This window comes from Ovis canadensis, chromosome 20 (genome assembly GCF_042477335.2).
Source record: "Ovis canadensis isolate MfBH-ARS-UI-01 breed Bighorn chromosome 20, ARS-UI_OviCan_v2, whole genome shotgun sequence".
Taxonomy (NCBI): Eukaryota; Metazoa; Chordata; class Mammalia; order Artiodactyla; family Bovidae; genus Ovis; species Ovis canadensis.
The window spans coordinates 47,245,669-47,268,625 of NC_091264.1; the positions used below are offsets into that span (position 1 = coordinate 47,245,669).

At 40.8% G+C, this 22,957-nt stretch overlaps 1 protein-coding gene, 1 long non-coding RNA gene and 1 other non-coding gene across 8 annotated transcripts in view; all 3 read left to right on the plus strand.

Moving 5' to 3' along the window:
• The window catches only part of RIPOR2 (RHO family interacting cell polarization regulator 2), a 239,897-nt gene that overhangs the window by 169,572 nt on the left and 47,368 nt on the right, over positions 1 to 22,957 (plus strand). For all 6 annotated transcript variants that reach the window (XR_011251301.1, XM_069563791.1, XM_069563789.1 and 3 more), the window contains one exon: positions 20,818 to 20,944. Coding sequence is in view for 5 of the 6 variants with exons in the window: in XM_069563791.1 (XP_069419892.1) it covers positions 20,818 to 20,944 (127 nt within the window). In the remaining variant the exon portion in view is untranslated. The remainder of the gene's footprint in view (positions 1 to 20,817; positions 20,945 to 22,957) is intronic.
• LOC138426134 (U6 spliceosomal RNA) lies at positions 7,731 to 7,837 on the plus strand. The gene has a single exon (XR_011251557.1). It is a non-coding gene; the product is annotated as a U6 spliceosomal RNA (small nuclear RNA).
• On the plus strand, positions 8,577 to 16,980 carry LOC138425667 (uncharacterized). Its single transcript, XR_011251302.1, has 2 exons — positions 8,577 to 14,233; positions 14,572 to 16,980. It is a non-coding gene; the product is annotated as an uncharacterized lncRNA (long non-coding RNA).

The window sequence follows — 22,957 nt, forward strand, 5'->3', positions numbered from 1 at the left end:
GGACAGAGATGGAAATATGCTCATGACTTTTGCCAAGCAATAGGTTAAAGCAAGCAAGAGCTGTTAAAGCCTCTTTGAATTCATCTATGGTAATTGGGAGAAAAATAAGATTTGGGTTTTGTTGATGTTGTTCAGTCATTAAGCCATGTCCGACTCTTTGCGACCCTATGGACTGCAGCTCACCAGGCTCCCCTGTCCTTCACTATCTCCCAAGAGTTTGCTCAAATTCATGTCCATTGAGTCAGTGATGCCATCTAACCATCTGACCCTCTGCTGCTCCCTTCGCCATTTGCCTTCAACCTTTCCCAGAATCAGGGTCTTTTCCAATGAATCGGTTCTTCACATCAGGTGGCCAAAGTCCTGGAGCTTCAACTTCAGCATCAGTCCTTCCAGTGAACAGTCAGGGCTGATCTCCTTTAGGATTGACTAGTTTGATCTCCTTGTAGGCCAAGGGACTCTCAAGAGTCTCCTCCAGCACCACAATTCGAAAGCATCAGTTCTTTAGTGCTCAGCCTTTTTTATGGTCCAGCTCTTACATCAATATATGATTGCTGGGAAAATCATAGCTTTGACTAGATTTGGTTAAAGTTTATTAAAAAAATTATTCTTTGTAACTTTTCAAAAACTTGAGACAGGTTATAATATCATACAATTAAAAAGAGAATAAGTATCAAAAGGAGGAACTCAGAAAAATCAATATCCTAACTTCAAAGAATGAATGTTTATGCTATGATTGAGCAGCAAGTTTTGCTCTGAACTTCCCTGTAGCCAGAACAAAACAAGTATATACTAGGTTATCACTAAAGTTACTACTATCAGAAAGTTGGACTTGGAGCAATTCCTTGAAGGGCAGATTACCCCAGCAATGAATTGTAAAAGAAATGTCTTATGTGGGAGCTTAGACGAGGTGAAATTGAGCTCGTTAAACCAGAGCACTGCAGTGAAGTTCAGAGGTCAACACTGCACCTTGACCTTCACTCTTATTTTCTAATCCCTCCATCACATTCTCCTAAAGATACAAAAGGAACAATCAAAGTAAACTCCATGAAGAGAAAAAGAAATATGTATTTTTGGCCTTCAGTTGCTCTGTTTGGGGGGACCAAAAAGATTCAACTTTTCTAAGGTCAAGTTACATGCCGTGATCAGATTTTTGTCTTCAGACAAGGTTAACAGAAGGTTGAGGATGACTGCTCCCTTCCCCACACGCCCTCACAGGGGAGCCCAGCTGAGACAATTGAGTTGCACCTTCACGATAATCTTATTACAGCAGCAGATTTCAGCACTTGAGATCTTGGGTTTTAGCAAGACCAACTCGATTAGCAAAATGAAGCAGAGCTTAAAAACGAAACTGTCATTGTTTAGGTGAGGCTGTATGTCTTTTTATCCTTGACCTTGATGATAATGATGACGATGATGATGGTGGTGGTGTTGGTAGCAGACATCTGTTTTACTGAGTGTGTACTCTGTGCATTATACTTTAGAGGCTTGATTTCCCTTAATGATCACAATAAATGATGTAAATGTTTAGGGACGAGGAAACTGAGCAGAGGTCGTTGTTCCAAAGAGGATATTCACACCAACTGTGTGACTGCAGAATGATGGTCTAGCCACACACTGTAAACTTGAGGTGTCTATATGTGAACGTATGTGTTTGAGCTTCTGGATCCTGCTGCTTCGTTGTTCCTACTTGCTGCTTCTCTCTGTTGCTTACAGACACACTGACTGCAGCAATCTCTAAGATTCTGTCTCACCTAAGACCGTCTTTTAATTAGAGCTATGATAGCATGACATCGTCTCTGAGTTGACTCTCAGGAAATATGTAACCTCTATATGCATGTGTTAAGTTTAAGAGTACTCTCATTTACTAAGACTAATGCTCCCACCTAAACCATTTTCCTTGACTCAGTAAGCCCTAACAGAAACATAACTGATAAATTTGATACTGCCCTTCCCTGCTGAGAACATTAATTGTGACACACAGCATGGCCTGAAGTCCAGCTCTGGAAGGCAGCAGAAGGGTAGGGGGTGCAATCACTGGCTGTGTCCAGCCACCTGTCCACGCTGTTGCCCCCCTTTTCTCTTCACCCTCATACCCCAGGCTGAACAGTTGGAGGGCATCTGCTCTTGGGGCTGAAACACCCGCACTGCTGACTCGGAAACAATAAACCCGTACTGCCGAATGATATATTTTTGGTGCAGAGAAAAATTTTGTCCCTCCTAGGGATCAAAATACATTCTTACATGCATGCATGTCATTTTTTTTTTAAAGACATTGCCCAGGTCACATTCCAAATTCTGCCCATCCCATTGGATTGTACTCAACACCCACATTTAACGTTCTCTGTACTTTCAATTGCAAAGTCTTGAGATGAGGTTTGAGAAACACAATGTGAATGACATCCTTCAGAAGAGAAAAATGTTCAGAGCAGCTGGTTGTCTGGAGGGTGTCCACTGAAAAGCTCACAAATCATACTGTAGAAAATCAACTCTTACAGACGCCTGCTTGGTGGTAAAGTATCCTAGGATCTTGTGCTGTATTTAATACCGACTGCATTTTTTTTGTTTAGCGGGAATCAACTTTTTTCCCACCACCTCTGCAGATATTATATAGTCTCTAATTGAAGCCTAGCTCAGCTGATTCAACTTTCAAGAGACTTGAGAATGTACAGTACTTATAAATGAGCTCCTAGGTAAAGTATAAAACTCATGAAATCAGCCTCCCAGTTTTCTTTGGGAGATGCACAGGATGTTGTCATCTAGACCTCATTAAACTGGAGACAACTTGGTAATACATCCTCATCACGATAACAATCAGAATAGCGCCTGCTCTTCACTGTTCTAAGCACTTGAATTCATTAGAGTATTTAATTTTCACAGCAAACTGGGAGTTTGTTTCTTTTCCCACTTTTACAGATGAGGTAATTATGGTCTGGAGAGGTCAGGCAACTCATCAAGGCTGCACAATATAAAGTGTTTCTGCCAGGCAAGCTGAATTCTTTGGTCTCCACAGCCCTGACACGGAAGGCCTATATTTTGTCATCACAGTTGGGAAACAGAAGATTAGATGACCATGAGTTCCAGTCCTGATAGGGAGTTACTTTTGCGTCTTCACACAGTGGACAGTTTTTCTTTTAAACCCTAGGATACCCAAAGCCATTCCTTTCTTGCCATTAGAGAAGTGAGGCAGTTTTGTCCTGTGTTTCTGGTGAAAACTGGCAATGCCTTTTCCAAGTATTTTTTTTGTATCGGAGTTGGAATCAAGCAACTAAAGAACATTAATAACTCAATTTTTTGTGCATTGAAAGAATAGGAGGTAGATGTGATCAAGATTACAGCATACGGTGTGCAGAGAAAAAAAAATGAAACCCTGGGAAGATTTTATGTATCTCTGGCAAGGCTCTACCCAAATCAATTAAATTGAAACCACTGGGGATGAGGCTCAGACAATCACATTATTAAAAAGCTCTCCAGGTAATTCTAATATGCAGCCAGGTTTGAGACTCTCTAAACTGTATTATGTTCTTTCTAGAGGTTATTGATAGTTATATCCATAGGAAGGTTCAGAGGCCAAAATATAGGTTAAATATTTATTTTAATGTGGTAAATGTCTTCAAAAAAGCCCAGTAACTCAGTTTCTAACAGTGAACATGACTTTCTGGATTTAGTCATGAATTTGTTACTCCTGAATAGCAAGGATTACCCACTTGTATTTGTTGACTCTAAAATGCTGTTATTATTGTTATACTGTGTTATAATGAGCATCTCATTGTGGGAAATGGTTGAGTGAGTGAATTCATGAGTGCTCAGCCACTCAGCTGTGTCTGACTCTTTATGACCCCCTGGACTGTAGCCCGCCGGGCTTCTCTGCCTATGAAATTTTCCAGGCAAGAATACTAGAGTGGGTTGCCATGCCCTTCTCCAGGAGATCCTCCCAATCCAGGAATTGAACCTGAGTCTCATGCATCTCCTGCATTGGCAGGTGGGTTCTTTATCCACTGAACCACCAAAGAAGCTCATGGGGAATGGTTATGGAATAAGAAAATAAAAAATAAGAGTAACAGTGAAACAAAGGTCAATTGTTCTTGAACTCTCTGAGCACCTGATCAGTGCTAGTTAATGATGTCTGTGAGGTCACAGGGCGTTCTGAGTACTGGTGACCCTTCTCTCCAAGTTGATGGAAAGTCATATTAAGAAATAGGCAAAAAAGGGAATTCCCTGGTGGTCTGGTGGTTAGGACTCCAAGCTTTCACTGCTGAGGGATGGGGAACTAAAATCCTGCGAGGCCCGTGTCACGGCCAAATTTAAAGAAGAAGAAGGCAAAGAAAACTGGAAGAGGAGTTCTGCTTTCTCAGCTAAAGGAAAGGAGAGATGGGCAGAAACTCTGATGCTAGAGCCAGTTCTGCCAACAGTCTTGTTAGTACAGTTGTCTATAGATCGGTCTCCTTACCTGTGCAATGGGAATCAGGACAGTTGCCCTACCTTATCTGCATGGCTGTTCTCAGAGTATAGATGTCAAAGCGTTTGGAAAGGACCGACCCGCGGATTTGAAATGTTATGAATCTCCTCACTAGATGATAGTAGAGATTCAAACAGCTGTGTGACCACCAAAAGATGCACCATTCTCTTTATTTTTATTCCCCAAAGGGTCACCTGTTCTAAGTTCTTTTAACTTTGGCATCAGTACTAAATTCTTTAGAAGCCCTATATGGTGGAGAAAATGAAAGTGTGAGTTGCTCAGTCATGTCCGACTCTTTGCGACCCATGGACTGTAGCCCAACAGGCTCCTCTGTCAGTGGAATCCTCTAGGCACAAATACTGAAGTTGGTTGCCATTCCCTTCTCCTAGGGATCTTCCCAATTCGGGGATCAAACCCAGGTCTCCTGCATTGCAGGCAGATTCTTTACCATCTGAGCCACTATATCTACCTCTGTGGTGGAGAAGGCCTCCGTCAATTGACTGGAAAACTAAACTTGCCTATGCAGAGATTATTTCATCTTTTCATTTTTGCATGACTAATGCTCCCAGGCTCAGCACTGCCAGTTTGCTCAGAGCCTGCACTTGTTCAAGTCCTGACACCTCAGACCCTTCTGTGGCCCTGTCCATGGTGAAAGCCTCAGACTATTCCCACACGCTTCTCCCAAGCAGCCAGAGGACAGAGGCAAAATCTGAGGCTCCCGTGATCCCACAGCTCTGTTCCCTGTTGACCTGCTCCATGGCCAAGAGAGGTAGTCCTAGTTTGGGGTTTCTGTGTTTACACAGATGTTGGTCCAGGAGGAGTGGAAAGTTAGGTGGGTCTGGAACTTATTAAAGCCAGTTAATTTGACCTCCAGTGTGGTCAAATTATAGGCTTCTTGTTTGCTTTGAAGTGGGATTGGGTCAGCCCACCAAGCAAACAGGCTAAACCAAATCTCCTTCTCCTTCTAGAGAAAATAGACAAATTTCCCTTCTCTCTGACTTCCTCTTTATCTGCCCTGAGATTCAAGGAGGACAGAGATCATCATGTATTGCTTTCATGCTACATCCCCCATTCTTACATTCCCTGTGTTCTGAAGTGTTCCATAAAGGGGCTAAAGGCCAAGAAGTAGTTTCTGACACAATACTTGACTGCTTCATGCTAGATGTGGGCCCTGACACCCATTCACTATTCGGAATTGCTTTCTTATATCAATGCTGGAACAGTAGACACATTAAAATGTTCAAATGTGCACATAAATAAAGCAGATGGAATAACATATTCCTAAAAACCCATCACCCAGTGCAATGATTGTCAAGAATTTTCCATATTTGCTTCATATATCCCCGTTATTGTTGTTAAAACATCTTAAAGCAAATCTAAACTATATGTCATTTCACTCCTGCAAACTTCCGTGGGCCTCTCAAAAGTGTAGACATATTTCTGCATGATCTTAATTCCATTTCACACCTAGCAAAATGAACAATATTTCCTTAGTATGATCTGAAGTCTAATCCGTGTTAAAATGTCCCAAATATCTCAAAAATGACTTTTTGTTGGTAGGTTTGTCATCACAATCAGGACAAGGTCTACACATTACATCTAGATGTATAAGGAGGAGAAAGGACAAGAGATACTCAAGCAAAAAGTCCATTTAACCCTTAAAGTACTGTTTGGTTGCCAAGAAAGAGCAAATACTTATGGATCCCACACTGGACCCTTCAACATATGGCAGACTCCCAACAGTATATTTCTTGAGTATCTTGTCCTTTCTCCTCCTTTTTTCCCATGAATAAATGATTTACTCAGCAGGGAGTCTGAAGCCCTGTGAAGATCTTAACCTACTTTATTTCTCCCAGACTGGCCAGAGGGACAGGGTGCATGGAGACAGTGGGTAGGACCCAAGAAAATGAATGAAAACCATTTTCTTGCTAATGAACTAGAGACAAAATTTAAAACCCAGAGCCAAGAGAAGACCAAGCATTTCAGAGTGAGATTTGAGTCCCCGAAAATAAAAAATAGCCCTTCGAACAATTCTAATGTGACCAGTGGATGGAGTAAATTCAGAGGGAAGGGCCTAGAATAGGGTTGAAACTGGTAAGTCAGGTGATGGAATTGTGTGGTGGGGGAGAGAGGTTGTCTTGGGGAAAGTCTTCCAACCCTTCTTTTTCCTGCTTTTGAAAAATGGATCTGACTCCCCTTTAGGTGGGTTGGCTAAGGACATGAATGGGCAAAGAATTACAGATAGCTAAGAGTGGAGATTAACTTGCTAGCTGACTGGGAATGTCGTGTGATTTTTTGGAGTTACGTGGGCCTCTGTGAGGGGAAGTATCCAAGTGCCTTTGGGCTCAGAATCCAAGTAATTCGGCATTTCACATGTGTACAAATAGGCCTGCAATGTATTCTTTTGTCTTTGCTGTTGGGAGTCTGCCATATGTTGATGGGTCCAGTGTGGGATCCATAAGCATTTGTTCTTTCTTTGCAACTAAATTGTACTTGAAGGATTAAATGGACTTTTTGCTTCATTCCTGTTTTTACAGCTTCAAATCCTCTGGTTGGAGCAAAGAACAGTAAGAAATGATTTTACCCTCTTAATGTATCATAAAAAGGAACATAATTCTGCTTTGTTGATAATCTAGGCATTTGCACATAGCTATACCTAACTGCTTTGCATTCTGGTTATAAATTATTTGGTTTTGGCAACCAAAAATAACTCAGCAGATGTTGTTCATATGACCACCTTCTTGGTATGCAGGAGCAAGGACCAGTAATGAACCCACTATTCCCTTTATAGTAGTTTAATTTGCTAAAATTACCATGCAGAGAACATGTGTGCAGGCCTCTGGGAAACCACACAGCTTTGAAACTGCTGGCATGTGATGGCACTTTCAAACACAGCCTTATTCTAGTTGAACCACAGAGTAACTCTCTGACACTGGTTTCTTCTGAAATGTTATCATTTGCATCCTCCTTTTTTCACCTCTGCTTTGTTCAGTAATAATTCACATGACTTCAGACAGAACACCACAGGTTTAGGGAGACCAAGGTCACATTATCAGAAAAAATGTACTCCAAGGCAGGGAGAATTAACAATAGAGATAAAATTCTCCCTATTAATATCGGGTTGGCCAAAAAATTTGTTCGGGTTTTTTCCATACGATCTTAGGGAACTTTTTTGCCAACCCAACACATAATGATCGGAAAGTGCCAACATTCAACTGACTCATTTCCTTGGTAAAAACATCTTTTTCTTTGTATGTTGCTTTAAAAAAAAATGGTGCTCACTTCAGCAGCAAGTATACTAAAATTGGAACAAGAGTGAGAAGATTAGCACGGCCCCTGTGCAAGGATCACGTGCAACTTTGTGAAGCATTCTGTATTTTTCTATTACATGTAAAATAGATAAGCAATAAGGACTTGCTGTACAACACAGGGAACTATTTTCATTTATCTTGTGATAACCTATAATGGATAACAATCGGAAAAAAAGAATATAACTGAATCATTTTGGTGTACATCTGAAACTAACAGATTGTAAATCACCTGTGCTTCAATTTAAAAGATTAAAACATAAGGTTTAACAAACATTTCTCTGCTTTTACCGGACTATAGTGCAGACACAACAGATCGTTGCTTCCTGTTACAGATTCATGCTAAATACCACTCTCCCTTTATAGATTATTAATTTTCGTAATAAGTCTATGTTATGAGAACTTTTTCTATAGAGCTACAGTTATATAAACGAATCACTCCAATAGCTAACAATAGGCTCTTGAAGTTGATCAGAACACACCATCACTTACAGACTTCTAAAAAAGCCATGACGCAGGCTGTAATCAAGAGTATCAGAATAGAGACTGTGAATAATAATGCATATCTTCCCACGTAAATTCTTTCATCTTCCCTCCTCTGGATGAGCCCTCACTATTTTTTTACATAAAAAAGCCAAGTGAAGGAGCTTCAGGGGCCAGAGCTGAGAAGGTATCCAGGTGTTCTAACTGTGCATCTCGACTCCTTCAAAACCCCTACGAGCTGTGCTTCATACCTTTGTGTATTATATTCAAGTCTATAATAAGATGCCTGAATGCTTAGCATTTGAAGTACTGCTTTTAAAAGTGTTGTCATAACAACAGAAATAAAATGACGAATGTAACTTGAGTTTGAAAAGACTGCCTTGGCTTTAAGTCCATTGCTTTACCTAAGCAAGGCTTAACTGTCACCTCCTAGTGCAAACGAAAGCTGTGATCCTATGGCATTACCATAATTGAGTTGAGGTCTTTAGCTGTAAGGTGACTCAGTGGTAAAGAATCAACCTGCCAATGCAGGAGACACAGCTTCAATCCCTGTGTCAGGAAGATCCCCTGGAGGAGGAAATAGCAACCAACTCCAGTATTCTTGTCTGCAAGAAACCTTGGACAGAGGAGCCTGGTGTGCTGCAATCTGTGGGATCATAGAGTCAGACGCTACTTAGCAGCTAAGCATGCATGCGTGCCATCACATAAAATTGTCAGTCAACCCTCCAGCAATTCCACTTTATTGCTCTGATGGCCAGAAATAAATTAATTAATCATGAGAAAAATCTGTTTGATTGTGTAGGCCATATCTAAAAAGCTTTAAGATAATTCATCTCCTTTCTCTGAGATGAGCCAAATAATATAGCTTAATTACAAGGTTCAGTTCCATATTTTACCTGACCCTCATGCCCATGAACAGATGTGTTTTAGACACACATGCTAGGCAAAGGAACCATGCATGGTGCATGCTTATGCTTCCCAGCACGCTGTTGGGGACAATCTTCTAGAACCAAAGGGCTTTTTCTCTTTAAGGTGGCCAAAGATGTAGCTCCATTCTAGTGAAAATAATAAAAACTATGAGCTTACAAAAAAAAAAATGGTGATTTAGAGATTTCTCCGGTGGTTTAGTGACTAAGACTCCAAGCTTCCTCTGCATGGGGTACAGGTTCAATCTTTGGTCCAGGAAGTTCCGCATGCCAAAAACTAAATAATAAATACAAAGGAAAACTGCTCTAAAAATAAAGTACCAAAAATTGTAATTTCAAACTTCTTGAGTCTTCCATTTCTCAAGATAATCAGCTTAAATTAATCCACATGCAAAATAGACACATTCAGAGATGGGAAATTTTGCTTCCCTGTGCTCTAATGGTGGACAAGTCATTACACATATTCCCAAACTCATAGGATGTAGGAGACCAAGAGTGAATCCTAATGAAAATTATAGACTTTGGATGATGGTGATGTGACAATGTGGGTTCATTGACTGTAGCAAGTGTACCACTCTGGTGGGGGTTGATAGTAGGGGAGACTGTGCATATATAGGGGCAGGGAGTATATAGGAAATTTCTGTACCTTCTGCTCAATTTTGCTCTGAGCCTAAAACTGCTTTAAAAAGTAAAGCCAATTTTTAAAAAAAACTGTAAAAAAATGGTAATTTTAGTAAAATCAAATAACAGCAGAAGATGTTAGTACCAGTTTGGTGTATTTTGAAGTAAAGAAGCAATAATCACCATTAGCTAGAAATGAGTTGCCAAGCTCTAGGGGTAAACAGGCTACATGCAAGGAAAGCCTAGAGGAGCTGGTAACAACAGGCATGGGGCCATTTCCTTCATACTGGAGCGTTGTTTTTGAATCTGATGATCAAATAATGAGGGTTTGTGGTGGGTGGACTTTTTTCTCAGCAGGATCAGCCAAGCTGTCTACGAGGACAGTGCTTCCAAGAAATTTCCCCTTTTGATGTGCATGGTTTTTACTGTTTTGTGTGTTTTTTTTTTAATTAGTAAATTGACTTATTATTGCTAATAGCTTCAAGCTTCATTTAAGCACAAAATGTTTTTTCCTTTGAACCAGGAAACAGTTGGTCCTGTTTTGATGTCTACTTTGCACCAAATGAGGGTCTCTAAGTGTTTTCGACTTTGCATTTTAAAATGAGTTATGACAACATTAGTCAAAATCCATTCAACCCCCCTTGACCTTTAAGCAAGTTTTAGGTCCTGAATCATTTCTCTTCTAATTATCGTGAGGCCAGCTGCTCCTCTCTGCATTCATTTCATCCACCAGAATGGAAGAAGAGGGGGTTTTCATTTTCCTCAGGCTGAAATGGTGCCAATTATGTAGAAGTTCTTACAACGACTGTTCCAGTGAGTAGACATGCAATTAATGTTTCTTCTTTACTCTTCAAATGGTTCTGCAAGACGCTGAAAATAGCTTCACAGTGCTCTGCTCTCATTGGTTCGAGGGGGGAATAACAGAGAAAGAAAGAGAGGAGCAGTAATATCAAATTTCTTTATTTCTATATGTCTCTTTTGGCTTCCCTGGTAGCTCAGTCAGTAAAGAAACTGCCTGCAGTGCAAGAGACCCAGGTTCGATCCCTGAGTCAGAAAGATCCCCTGGAGAAGGGAATGGCAACCCACTCCAGTATTCTTGTCTGGAGAATTTCATGGGCAGAGGAGCCTGGCAGGCAACACTCCATGGGGTTGCAAAAAGTTGAACACAACCAAGTGACTAATACTATCTCTTTCCCTAAAAAGTATGTATAGTTTTATAATTAGTGCATTCTATTTGATGGATAAAAGTCAGATATACCTTCTAAGGGCTCATTCTAGACATTGATAGTAGAAAAGAAACCATTATTCCACACTAAGATTTTTACATACGTTATCTCATTTTCTCCTAGCAACAGCTTTGGTAACTTAGGTCTTATTATCCTCATTTTATTGACAAGAAAAATTGGAGCTCAGAGAGAACTTGAGTGAAACCTGGGTTACCTGGCTCCAGAAACAATGCTTTTCTATTCTACCCTGAGCATCAAAGAAGTTGGTACAGATAGATGGTACCTATGCTCAAGAAGTTTGTAGCTTGTTAAAAGAGGTGAAACATTCAGGGAAATAGTTATAAAACACCGAGTCCCTGAGTATGTTAATTCCCATCAATAATTGGAAGTTTTGTCAGAAATAGAGTCACGGATGTACAAAACAAACTAATGATTACCAAGGGGGAAAGAGAGGGAGGGATAAATTGGGAGATTAGAATTGACATATACACAGTACTATATATAAAATTATGACCAGCCTAGAACCTAGACATTAAAGTTACAACCAACCTAGACAGCATACTAAAAAGCAGAGACATTACTTTGCCAACAAATGTCCGTCTAGTCAAGGATATGGTTTTTCCAGTAGTCATGATGTATGGATGTGAGAGTTGGACTATAAAGAAAGCTGAGCGCCGAAGAATTGATCCTTTTGAACTGTGGTGTTGGAGTAGACTCTTGAGAGTCCCTTGGACTGCAAGGAGATCCAACCAGTCCATCCTAAAGGAGATCAGACCTGAGTGTTCTTTGGAAGCACTGATGTTGAAGCTGAAACTCCAATACTTTGGCCACGTCATGTGAAGAGCTGACTCATTTGAAAAGACCCTTATGCTGGGAAAGATTGATGGCAGGAGGAGAAGGGGATGACAGAGGATGAGATGGTTGGATGGCATCACCAACTCAATGAACAGGAGTTTGGGTAAACTCCAAGAGTTGGTGATAGACAGAGAGGCCTGGCGTGCTATGGTCCATGGGATCACAAAGAGTCGGACACAACTGAGTGACTGACCTGAACTGATACATAAAATAGATAACTAATAAGAACCTACTGTATAGCACAGAAAACTGACCTCAATACTTTGAAATGACCTACATGGGAATAGAATCTAAAAAAGAGTGGATATATTACATATATATGTATACGTATATATGTATAATTGATTCACTTTGCTACATACCTGAAATACAACATTGTAAATCAACTATAAATCAATTCAACTACACTCCAATAAAAAGTAATTGAAAAAATCAGTTAAATAAACACCAAACTTTGAAAACAATAAATAAATAGATAAGATAGAAGTGCAACCAAAAATACTGGAAATTTTGTGGTTTACACGGCAAGATTCCTCTGGTTGAGCTGGTTGATTTGCTCAGAAAATGCTTCAGGAAACAGTTGACTTTTGCATCAAACAGTAGTAATGGATCAAACCCACTGAATAAAATCAGAATCCATGAGTCCATCCCAACAGACCTGACAGTAAATAAAAACAAATAAAAGGATTCAAGAAAGCTCTTATAGTACAAAACAATGACTGAGTTCAAAGCATACCATTTTGCCACCATCATAATGATAATTGATTTGGGAAAAAATCATCAATGGTTGCTAAAACGTCTAGGTTAAAGAAACAAGATATTTGCATAGCCTCAAAGTACCTCCTTACCAACCACTTACCAGTTACAAAGGCAAAAATAGAAACTTTCCAGGCATCCAACGCCTTAACCAACGGATCAAAGTTGACATCAAAGTTGTTCTATAAGGTTCTTCATCCATTCACGTCACTTGTCTCAGTTCATCAGTGTAATAGCTCATGCATGTATTTATCACTTGGTTAGTAAACCGAAGCTGACAACTGAGAAGCAAATATTAGCCTTGCCTTGATTTATTTTAAGACAGAACACTACAGAAAAAAAGCCAATGACTTAAATATATCCACTTTTTTTTTTTTAAGATTAGTCAACTGTTCTGTAATAGGTACCTTGCAACCATATAATACATAGACACCTATTTTTAGGATTCATCTTAAATAATCATTTAGCATAGCAGGCTATTCACATCTGGCCCACATGCCTCTTTTAGACAGCTGAATTATACTTTTGCTCTTGACCAGTATGTAGGGGAGCATAAACAGGATGACATTGTTAGGAGCGGGGAGTGGAGGAACACAACCTGGGCATGATGAAATGAGTCAGGAAGCACAGTGGGGCCAGTGTGCTGCGTCTTATGTGGTGCCTACAGGGAAAAGGATCAAAACATGAAAATATTCAGCTCTCAGTTGGCTCCTTATTAATTGAACTTTTCCTTTTCAGGTCCTGATTCCTTGGCATTTCCTCTTGCAGAAGGAATGATGACTTTTTCTGGAAACTGATAGAGATTTTCCAACAGCTTTATTGATGTATAATTACGTATCATAAATTGAATTCATCTTAAGTATATAGTTTGAGTTTCAGGAAATGTATACATTGTCCAGCAATCATCACAGCAGTTTTTTTAACACTTCCACACACATACACCCACACAAAGTTGTCTCATGATCCTTTGCCTGTTCCCATCCCTGGCACCAAGCCAACACTCAAGTTAATTGTAGAATTGTCTACTTTTGCCTGCATGTCACCCCAGCAACCTGCCAGCTGACCTGCTGGCTCTTGCCTTATCACAGAAGATTAGTCTCAGTCTAAGGTGGAGATGGTATAGCTTTGTAGCTATGCCACTATTGATTTCTAAGTTGACATTCTCCCTCCATGAGAAATGCTTCAGTGAGAACAAATTCTTTGTTCTGAAATCACAGATGTCTCTTATATTTTCTGTCAGTAGTGGGGGTCTTCCAGAATTACCTGTTTGTGTTGTATATTGGAGAATTCAGCTAAATGAAAAAGGAGGGAAACAGACCATAAAAACCTTTACTTTTGCAGGGTGAAGAGAGTGATGTCCAGCTGTTGTGTGGCTGTTTTTTGAATTTCATAATACTTGATGTCCTGCATCTCCAGCATGTACAAATGCTAATCTGCCCCTTCCTTTCCCATAGGGAAGTCATTCTTGCAAGGATACACTTTGCCTTTGACCATATCTTAAAATCAAAAATAAAAGGCATCTATCGTAGAGACTGGATTTTCCTTGGTGGCTCAGTGGTAAAAAGAGGTTGCCAATGCAGGAGACACAGGTTCAACTCCTCGGTGGAGAAGATCTCCTGGAGAAGGAAATGACAACCCACTCCAGTATTCTTGCCTGGGAAACCCCGAGGACAGAGGAGCTTGGCTGGATATTCTACAGTCCATGTAGTCACAAAGAGTTGGACACAACATAGCAACTAGACAGCAGCAGCATGATGTAGACTGAATGGATCCCTTTTATCATCCCAAGGAGCACCTGGATTGTGGGTCGACGTAGTGTGTGTTAGTCACTCAGTCACGTCCGATTCTTTGTAACCCCATGAATTATGGCCCATCAGGCTCCTCTGTCTATGGGATTCTCCAGTCAAGAGTACTGGAGTGGCTGTCATTTCCTTCTCCAGGGGATCTTCCCAACCCAGGGATTGAACTCAGATTTCCTGCACTGTAGGCAGATTCTTTACTGTCTGAGCCACAGGGAAGCTCCTAAGTACCTTCTTAAAGGTAGTTGAAGAGAAAAGCCAATTATAAACCATAAAATATAGTTCTAAAAAAAAGAATATGATAGAAAAAGCAGCATACACAATTTAGTATGTACTGTGCTCAAAATTATTGCGTTGAAGAAAACTGTATGCACCAAAATTCTACTGGTGGTTGTCTTTGGGTGGATAGAAACTATATGGTTCTTTACTCCCCATCCCTGCCCTAACTTCTTGTTACTTCTCTGTATTATCCTAATGCAACAGAGTGCTTTTATGCTTGGAAAAACTAAAAATAACCTAAGGATTCCTATTTCCTTTCATGAGTCTCAGTATAGTTAGTAACATTCTTTCTACTGACTGGTTGCTTTGTCCAATTATGGTTAATCAATGCTTCTAACACGTCTACTGTGAACTCATTCATTTGGAGATTCGTGCCTGAGAGGTGATGAAAAGAGCTCACCCTGCCTTACCTCACCTTGAGAGTCTCCAAAAGGAGTTGTTCACGCTTGGGGAGAGAGGCTTGCTAACTCAGGCTAATCAAATTCACCAGAAAGTATAAACCAGAATACCAGTTTATAAAAATGTAAGGGGAAATGGAACTGTCACCTGGACTGAACTTTCAAAGCATTTTTCTTCCGTTTTTGCTATCTCTACCGGAAGCACTGTCAGGAGCTGCGTGTTAGGATCTGCTGCAGAGCCCTGCTCTGTGATGGATGCCCTTCATTGCCCGTCCTCCAAGCAACTCTCCAAGGTTGACCTCTGTCATTCATTCATTTATTCTTAAGAATCAGGTTATCTTTGAGTTCTCCAGGGCACTGGCTAGTCCCCCCTCTGAACTGTGCTCGTATTGGACCTTTTATTTTTGGTCCAAATAAGGCAAGAAATCTAGTGGGGTGAAGGGGCAACCTCTTGATCCCTTGATCTTTTTTATCTGCCTCACATCCACCCTCCCCAGACCCTGCCATCTCCAGACTCAGTGCTCTTCCCAAATTGCCTGGTGATTTGATAAGCTCCCTTCTAATTTAAACAAACGAGGAACTTCAGGTCACATGGTGGCGCATCACACCCACCAAGGCCCAGTCTACTTATATCACCGTGTCATATCAGAACACGTGAAATCCTGTACTCATTTTGTATCAAAAGACTGTTGTGTGTTCACTTGGATCTTAGCACTGCATAGCCAGGGAGAAGGCAGCAGTTTTCACTGTATGAAAAATCGAGAAGAGAAACCATTGTGGCCGTCGTCTGTGCTAGGAGGCTCAGCTCAGAATGGTAAGGTTCATTCAACTCTTAGTAAAAGTGCTTGGGATTCCTCCAGAAAGAGTCGATGCTTCCCAGGGATTATGGGAATTGTGGGGCAGGGGTGGCCACATGGTGTAACCGCCTGGGCTGCCTGGGACAAAGCAAAGTAAGGAACAAACCGTAGCAGCTTCACTGTGTGCCTAAGGTTCGAGACCTTTCATTTAATGCACATAAATGAATATTAGTTCTGCTGGCATTTTCAGAAAGACCAGGTGAGAAGTCAGTAACTTGAGAACTAGAAACATGTCTAGTTTCTAGAGCTAGAAAGTTGGAAAGTTTCAAGTAGCAGAAGCCCAAGAAGAGTGTTATTTTATGTGGAATTTCTTGCTTATTAGGCATGGTATTTGGTGAGTCTTAGCAACGTGTACCCGGTATAGTACCTCTTACCAGGAGTCCAGTCCCATCTCTAGAAGTCCTTCAGATGAAAATAAAGAAGTTGGTCTATAATTCAAAGCTCATCATGGAAACTTCATTGAGGAATCTGAATTATTAGGGTGTAATCAGAATTTATGAAACCTAATACCTTATTTCTCAGAAATCATATTTCTCCTTTGCAGGACTTACAGATATAAACAACAAACTGTATAAATAGAGCTGTTACCCATCAAAGTTGTCTTATATGTTCTTGTATGTGAGATCTGTCTCCTCTGTAGTCCCAGCTCTGCTGCTGCTGCTGAGTCGCTTCAGTCGTGTCCGACTCTGTGCGACCCAATAGACAGCAGCCCACCAGGCTCCCCCATCCCTGGGATTCTCCAGGCAAGAACCCTGGAGTGGGTTACCATTTCCTTCTCCAATGCATGAAAGTGAAAAGTGAAAGTGAAGTCACTCAGTCGTGTCCGACCCTCAGCGACGCCATGGACTACAGCCTTCCAGGCTCCTCTGTCTATGGGATTTTCCAGGCAAGAGTACTGGAGCGGGGTGCCATTGCCTTCTCCAAGTCCCAACTGTAGACAACTCAAAATTTCTGCAGTTTCAAAAAAGTATTCGGCATCATATCAATCATACATAAATCCATTTCCTTTACAAAAATTTAAACAAAATAGGAAAATTAAAATGTTTCTGACTGCCACTCAATCCCACCTCTCCATGGACTGTCTATGTATACTTTCAGAACTTTTTGATTCATGTACATAATTTTATATTTTGTTTTCAACATTCCTGGTATCATACTCTAACTTGTTCTGCACTTTGTTCTGAGGTGGGGGGGGGTCTTTCTGTGTGGGCATATTGTTATAACTGCTCAGGTTATGCCATAATGTATTAATCATTCCTATAATGATTAATATTTATATCATTTCCACTTTTCTCCTATTACGTAGTTGACTGTCATTAACTTCCCCGTATATAACTTTTTGTGAAGTTGAGTATTTCTACACAGGAGATAGCAAAGAGTAGATGTGACATATTGAAGGATAAATGTGTTTTACACATTAAATAGAAGATACTACCAGTTGTCTTCCAAGCTTTGGGTATCACTTTATACCGCTATCAGCAGTGATAATACAATTCTATTGATATTAGTACATCAGTCCTTTCTTTAGGGGAAGGCATTGCTTCAAAGAAGCATCTGCTAGTAAAATGCAAATGACTAGAAACCAGTTTTGAGTCCTTAAAGCCTGCAAATGAGTACGTAGCTTTAGGGATAGATAGTGTTGCTGGAAGAAAGCAGGTCTGTGAGTCTAGGAAGCCAGTGAGCAGCTTGAGGACTTAAGGCTCCAGGAGGTGGGAGTGGTCTCATCAAAAAGATGATAGAGTTACAGAGTATCTAGCCACTGGGGAATGGCTGAGGCCGCTGGAAGACTAGTAGCCAAGTAGCCACCCCCCACTTCAGGGTTAGGCAGGGGGGTGCTTTGTGCACCGTTACCCATCATCCCTCCAGCTCTTCCCTTTCTCAACCTACTCCTTTTTCTCAAGAGCCTAACTTTGTGCAGAAGCCCTCAAACTTATTTTATGACTCTCCTTAGGCAGTGAGTCAGCCTCTAGGGGAGCTGATGGCAGGATAGGGATCTCAGGCTAAGCCAGCTATCAGCCAAATTCTTCTCTGATAGATAATGATCATTTCGCAGACCAGATAGGCAAAACAGAACATTCACAAAACTGCTTACCCCTCTTCCTGTTCCCAGCAGGCATCCATTCAACAAGTAACTGTAATGAAAAGCATCTGAGGACATCCCGAAGCAATTTAAAAGCTCAGAATCCAAGACAGACATTTTTGTTCTCAAGAAGTATGCCTGGAGACACACAGTTTTTTGAGGCAGAAGGCTGGTGTGTCTCCCTTTACCTGGCAAAGCAATAAAGCCTTCCTTTAAAAGAAGAAGCAGCAGCTTTCTTACCTGGTACTGAAAGAAAGGAAGGGAAAAAATTATTTCACTATCCAACTCTAATGTTTAATTCATTTAACATTTAAACTTTCCAAAGAGAGGCTTAAGACTCTTTTTTAAAAGTTGGATATTTGAGAAATTGCAGCAAATTGTTTTGGTTGAGTTTGAAAATTTCAACCAATTCAGCATCATCCTTTTTTTCTTTTCTTGGCTGAGCATCAGAACCACCTGTGGTCCTTTTCAAAATCCCAATACTCAGGTCCATATCATTTATATCAGAATGCTTAGGAGTCCATGCAATTACTGATCCAGTGGGTACGAGAAAAAAATCTTTTTTGTTTAAAAATGTAATCTCTAGGAAGTCAAAACAATAACAGTTAAAATATTCCGCACACTTTTAAGTCTTTTTCCCATGACCAAAGCTTGCCAGGATGCAACAGACCTATTGGACAGTAATTGAAAAAATGAGATATGAAACTGACTAAATTTGCCAAATTGAGACTTTAAGGTATGTTTTATATAACAAGATTATTGAGTACAAAAAGAACATGTTTTCCTGATATTTATTAAATTTTCTGGACCTTTTTCTTGATATTTATTATAGATATTTGCTATGTTTACATGTGATGCAAAGATAGCACAGGCCTGCTTTATGAACCTAAGAAGGTGTTTTTAATGAAAATTGGACAGACTTCTTAGTAAGCAACAAAGAACACTTGGGAGGACCTTATTAAGGACTTATGTGTAAATTGTGGTTAGTTTTTTTTTTTTTTTTTTTTTAATTGTGGTTAGTTTTGAACGTTGGGGTGAGGAGCGGCATCAGAAAGAGTCTCTGCACTACATTTTGTCCTGCCTTTCATGCGTTAGATATTAATATTACTGAATGTGCATAATTCTACATCATTCCTTTTAAAATTCTGGAGAAAAAAAAAAAATTCTGGAGAATGCTCCCAAATTTCAGCTTCCCTGCCCCCATCCCTAGCTGGAATGGATGGGATGCCTGTCCCACCCAGATCAAAGAGCAACCTGTTGCTCACTGCAAAGCCTCTTGCCAAGTGAGTCAGCGCCAGTGTGCATGCAAGAATGCATGCAGCCCAGAGCTGCTTTCTCCTCGGTGGCTGCGGAGGAGGGGGTTCAGGAGCCTGCAGCCTCCTGGGGAAGGGGCTGTTTGTTCTTTTCTCTCTGGGGAAGCAACTCATTCAGACCTCCGCCCATGACTGAGCTGCTTCCAAGAGCTCTGAGCCGGTCTCAGTGATATTGGCTTTTCCATCACGGTTAGGTGGACCACAGGAGCCTTCTGCTGCTGTTTTTCAGCTTTGCTTGCTTGTTTGCTAGGTTTTTTAAGGGCAACTATTGATGCTGTTGGTGTCTGCCCACTTTGGAAGTCTTTAGCCTGGAGAGGGGCTGTGTCTCCTTCCTCCTGCTGGCCCGTCCCCCTCTCTGGACTGAGGTTACCTGCTAAAACAATGGTATGTGCTTTGACTCTTCTTGATATAAAAGGAATAGAATTACCTAACTGTTCTAGGGCAGTCCTTTGGGGAAACTAATCTTAGGCTTCTGTCCAGCTTAAGTTTTGTCTTTTTGTTAAACATTTATTTCTCTTATTTATTTGGCTGCGCTGGGTCTCAATTGGGGCACATGGGATCTTTGATCTTCACTGCGAAATGCGGGATCTTCAGCTACGGCATTGAGACTCTTAGCTGCGTCACGTAGGATCTAGTTCCCTGACCAGAAATTGAACCTGGGCCCCCTGCATTGGGAGCTCTGAGTCTTAGCCACTGGCCCACCAGGGAAGCACCTGAAGTTGTGTTTTGACAACGCATCTTGGTCAGTGGTGCCAAGTCTTTACAAAAGGCGAGCTGGTGACTGAAATGCGGCCTGTGCTTTCTGCTATATTTTCCCCTTTACCTTCCTTGCCTCTTCTCATGGGTTCTTATCATAACCTCGATTATCACTGCTCTTGTGAGCACTCCCTGTGCGCGTCTTTTTTTCTCACTGCCACAATAGCAGCATGATCTGATCTTTCAAAATATACTTAAGTGTAGAAAAAGGGAGAACAAGTTTAAGTAAGTTCATCTCTCAGGAAACCTAGTGTTTTTTGTCTTGTGACTTCCAAGTGTAGAATTCCACCCTAAGACTGAGCCGTGCTTTGAATGTGACACAGAGCCTGTCTGAAACTTGACTTGGCCTATTTGTGAGCTTCTGCTGGTGTTATTGCTGTTCTAAATGGAGGGAAACATTACAAAGTTTCCGTGATTTGGAAGGTACGGTTGAACCTTGTTTAAAAAAAAAAATCCCTGAAGACACCCTAAAGTAACTGATAATGGTGTCTAATTTATATTTATTTATGTCTTTGTGTGTTTCTTTACCTAAGATCTGAACCCTTTGGGTTAAAAAGAACATGTCATAGGAAAGAAGTCTTACAAGCATCTAACAGCGATGACTCACCTTACCCCATGTCACCTCCTAGTATCGTTGACAGGCTTAGCATGTTTTCTGTTTGAACCTGCCAGTTATTTGCCTTAACCTTTCCACTGTCTTACAGGACTACCAGCCAGACTCCCAGAAATCATGTTGGTAGGATCCCAGTCCTTCTCGCCTGGAGGGCCCAATGGGATCATCAGGAGCCAGTCCTTTGCGGGGTTCAGTGGCCTTCAGGAGCGGCGATCCAGGCAAGTCATGATGGTTCTCTCTTGGGACACAGCTTGAGAGGGATGCGAACCCTGATGCTCTGAACAAGGTCCGCGTCCATGTGGCCTGGTCAAAACACACACCTGTGCTGTTTTAATCTCTTTCATGAAAAAGATGTAATGTTCCCCAAATATCTATCATTTAAGAATTGCTCCTGCAAAGGAGATGGCTGAAGATTTAGGACAAGCTAGCAATATGTGTGCGTAGCTCTCCCTACCCCCACTCCACCCCTGCCCCGTGTTTTTCAGATCTTTTGATACCTGTTGCTAAAGTGCCTCCAACGTTTGAGCCCATTTATCCTCTAACAGAGGATAAATCCAGTAACAACAGATTTGCCTTTATCCACACATCTGCTGATACTGAGCATTTTCTAAAAATCCTTCTCAGTCTTTTAGATCATCCTTAATTGAGGTTAAATGTGTTTTCATAAGTTTACTTGTTTTTTGTCTATACTTTGGGAATAACCAGTTCATTTACATCCATTGCCTATTTTGAGGGTGTACATTTACATATTTTCTTACAGAATAGTAAAAGTTCTTTATACACCCATTTCAGCACCATCTATGGTAGTCTTTTCCTGCCAATTTAAATTGTTCTTTTTTTTCTTTTCACCTTTTGACCCCCTTGGCCCATTTCTCTTACCTTCCCTTCAATCCCTGCCTCTGACAGCCACCAACTGGTTCTCTATATCTACAAACTTGGTTTTTTTTTTTTTTCTTTTAGATTGTACATTGATCTGACTTACTTCCTTACGTATTGATGACCTCAAGGTCCTTCTATGTTGTCACAAATGGCAAGATTTCATTGTTGTTTATGGGTGAATAGTATTCCTTTTATTTTGTTGATGGTTTCCTTTGCTTTGTAGAAGCTTTTCGTTTTTTTAGTTTGATGTAGTCTTCCTTGTATATTTTTGCTTTGGTTGCTTTTGCTTTTGGTGTTTTATTCAAAAAGTCACAGCCAAGACCTGTGTCAAGGAGTTTACTGCCTATGTTTTATTTTAGGAGTTTTATGGTTTCAGGTCTTACAGTCAAGTCTTTAATCCATTTTGAGTTAACTTTTTTATATGGTGTAAGAGAGGGTCCAGTTTCATTCTTTTGCATGTAGCTGTCCAGTTTCTCCAGCACCATTTATTGAAGAGACTGTCTTTCCCCCATTGTATATTCTTGACTCCTCTGTCATAAATTAATTGACCATATATAGGAGGGTTTATTTCTGGGTTCTCTATTCATTGATCTATTTCCAGATCAATTCATTGATCTCTACTGTATTCATTGTATTCATTGATCTCTATTCACTGGTCACAGTCTGACCCGTGCCAGACTGTTTTGATTACTGTAGCTTTATAATAAAGTTTGAAATCACCCCATACCCCTTTTTGAAGCACATTTCCATCGTATTGGGGGGATTTGCATTGTATTTGTAACTGGGGGATTATTTTTGGTATGAAGTTATGCAGTGACTGCCTCTGCAGACTGACTCTGAGGAGCAGATGTCTGTCATTCAGACACAGCCTTGGGAAAGTTATTCTTCACTTTCCCCAGTATCTCCTCTCATCTAAAACAGAACCTAGGGGAACTCAAGAAAGAAAAGACAGGTAGTGAAATAAGCAACATGGAATAAAGTTGGTCCTCAGGTTGTCTGACGTGATAAAGGTCTTGCATTCTTAGGGGGTTTATGTGTTCTGACATACATTGTCCCCTTTGGTACACACAGTGATGGCAGAGGGAGGTAACTAAGAATTACCCTGGAAGGTGCCCACCTGCCACACTCAGAGGTCATGGCTTTCCACTTGACAGCTGGGTCAGTGAGTAGTCTGGCCTCTTAGCTTCCTAATCAGATCAGTAGTTTGGGGATAAGTTACCATGTGTCCATCTTACCACTATAGGCTGCCTCCCTGCCACTAATAGAGATTTTGAGTTTCATGTTATACCGAAACAAAATGTATTCCATAAAATAAAGCTTAAGGGGATTCCCTGGTGGTCCAATGGTTAGGA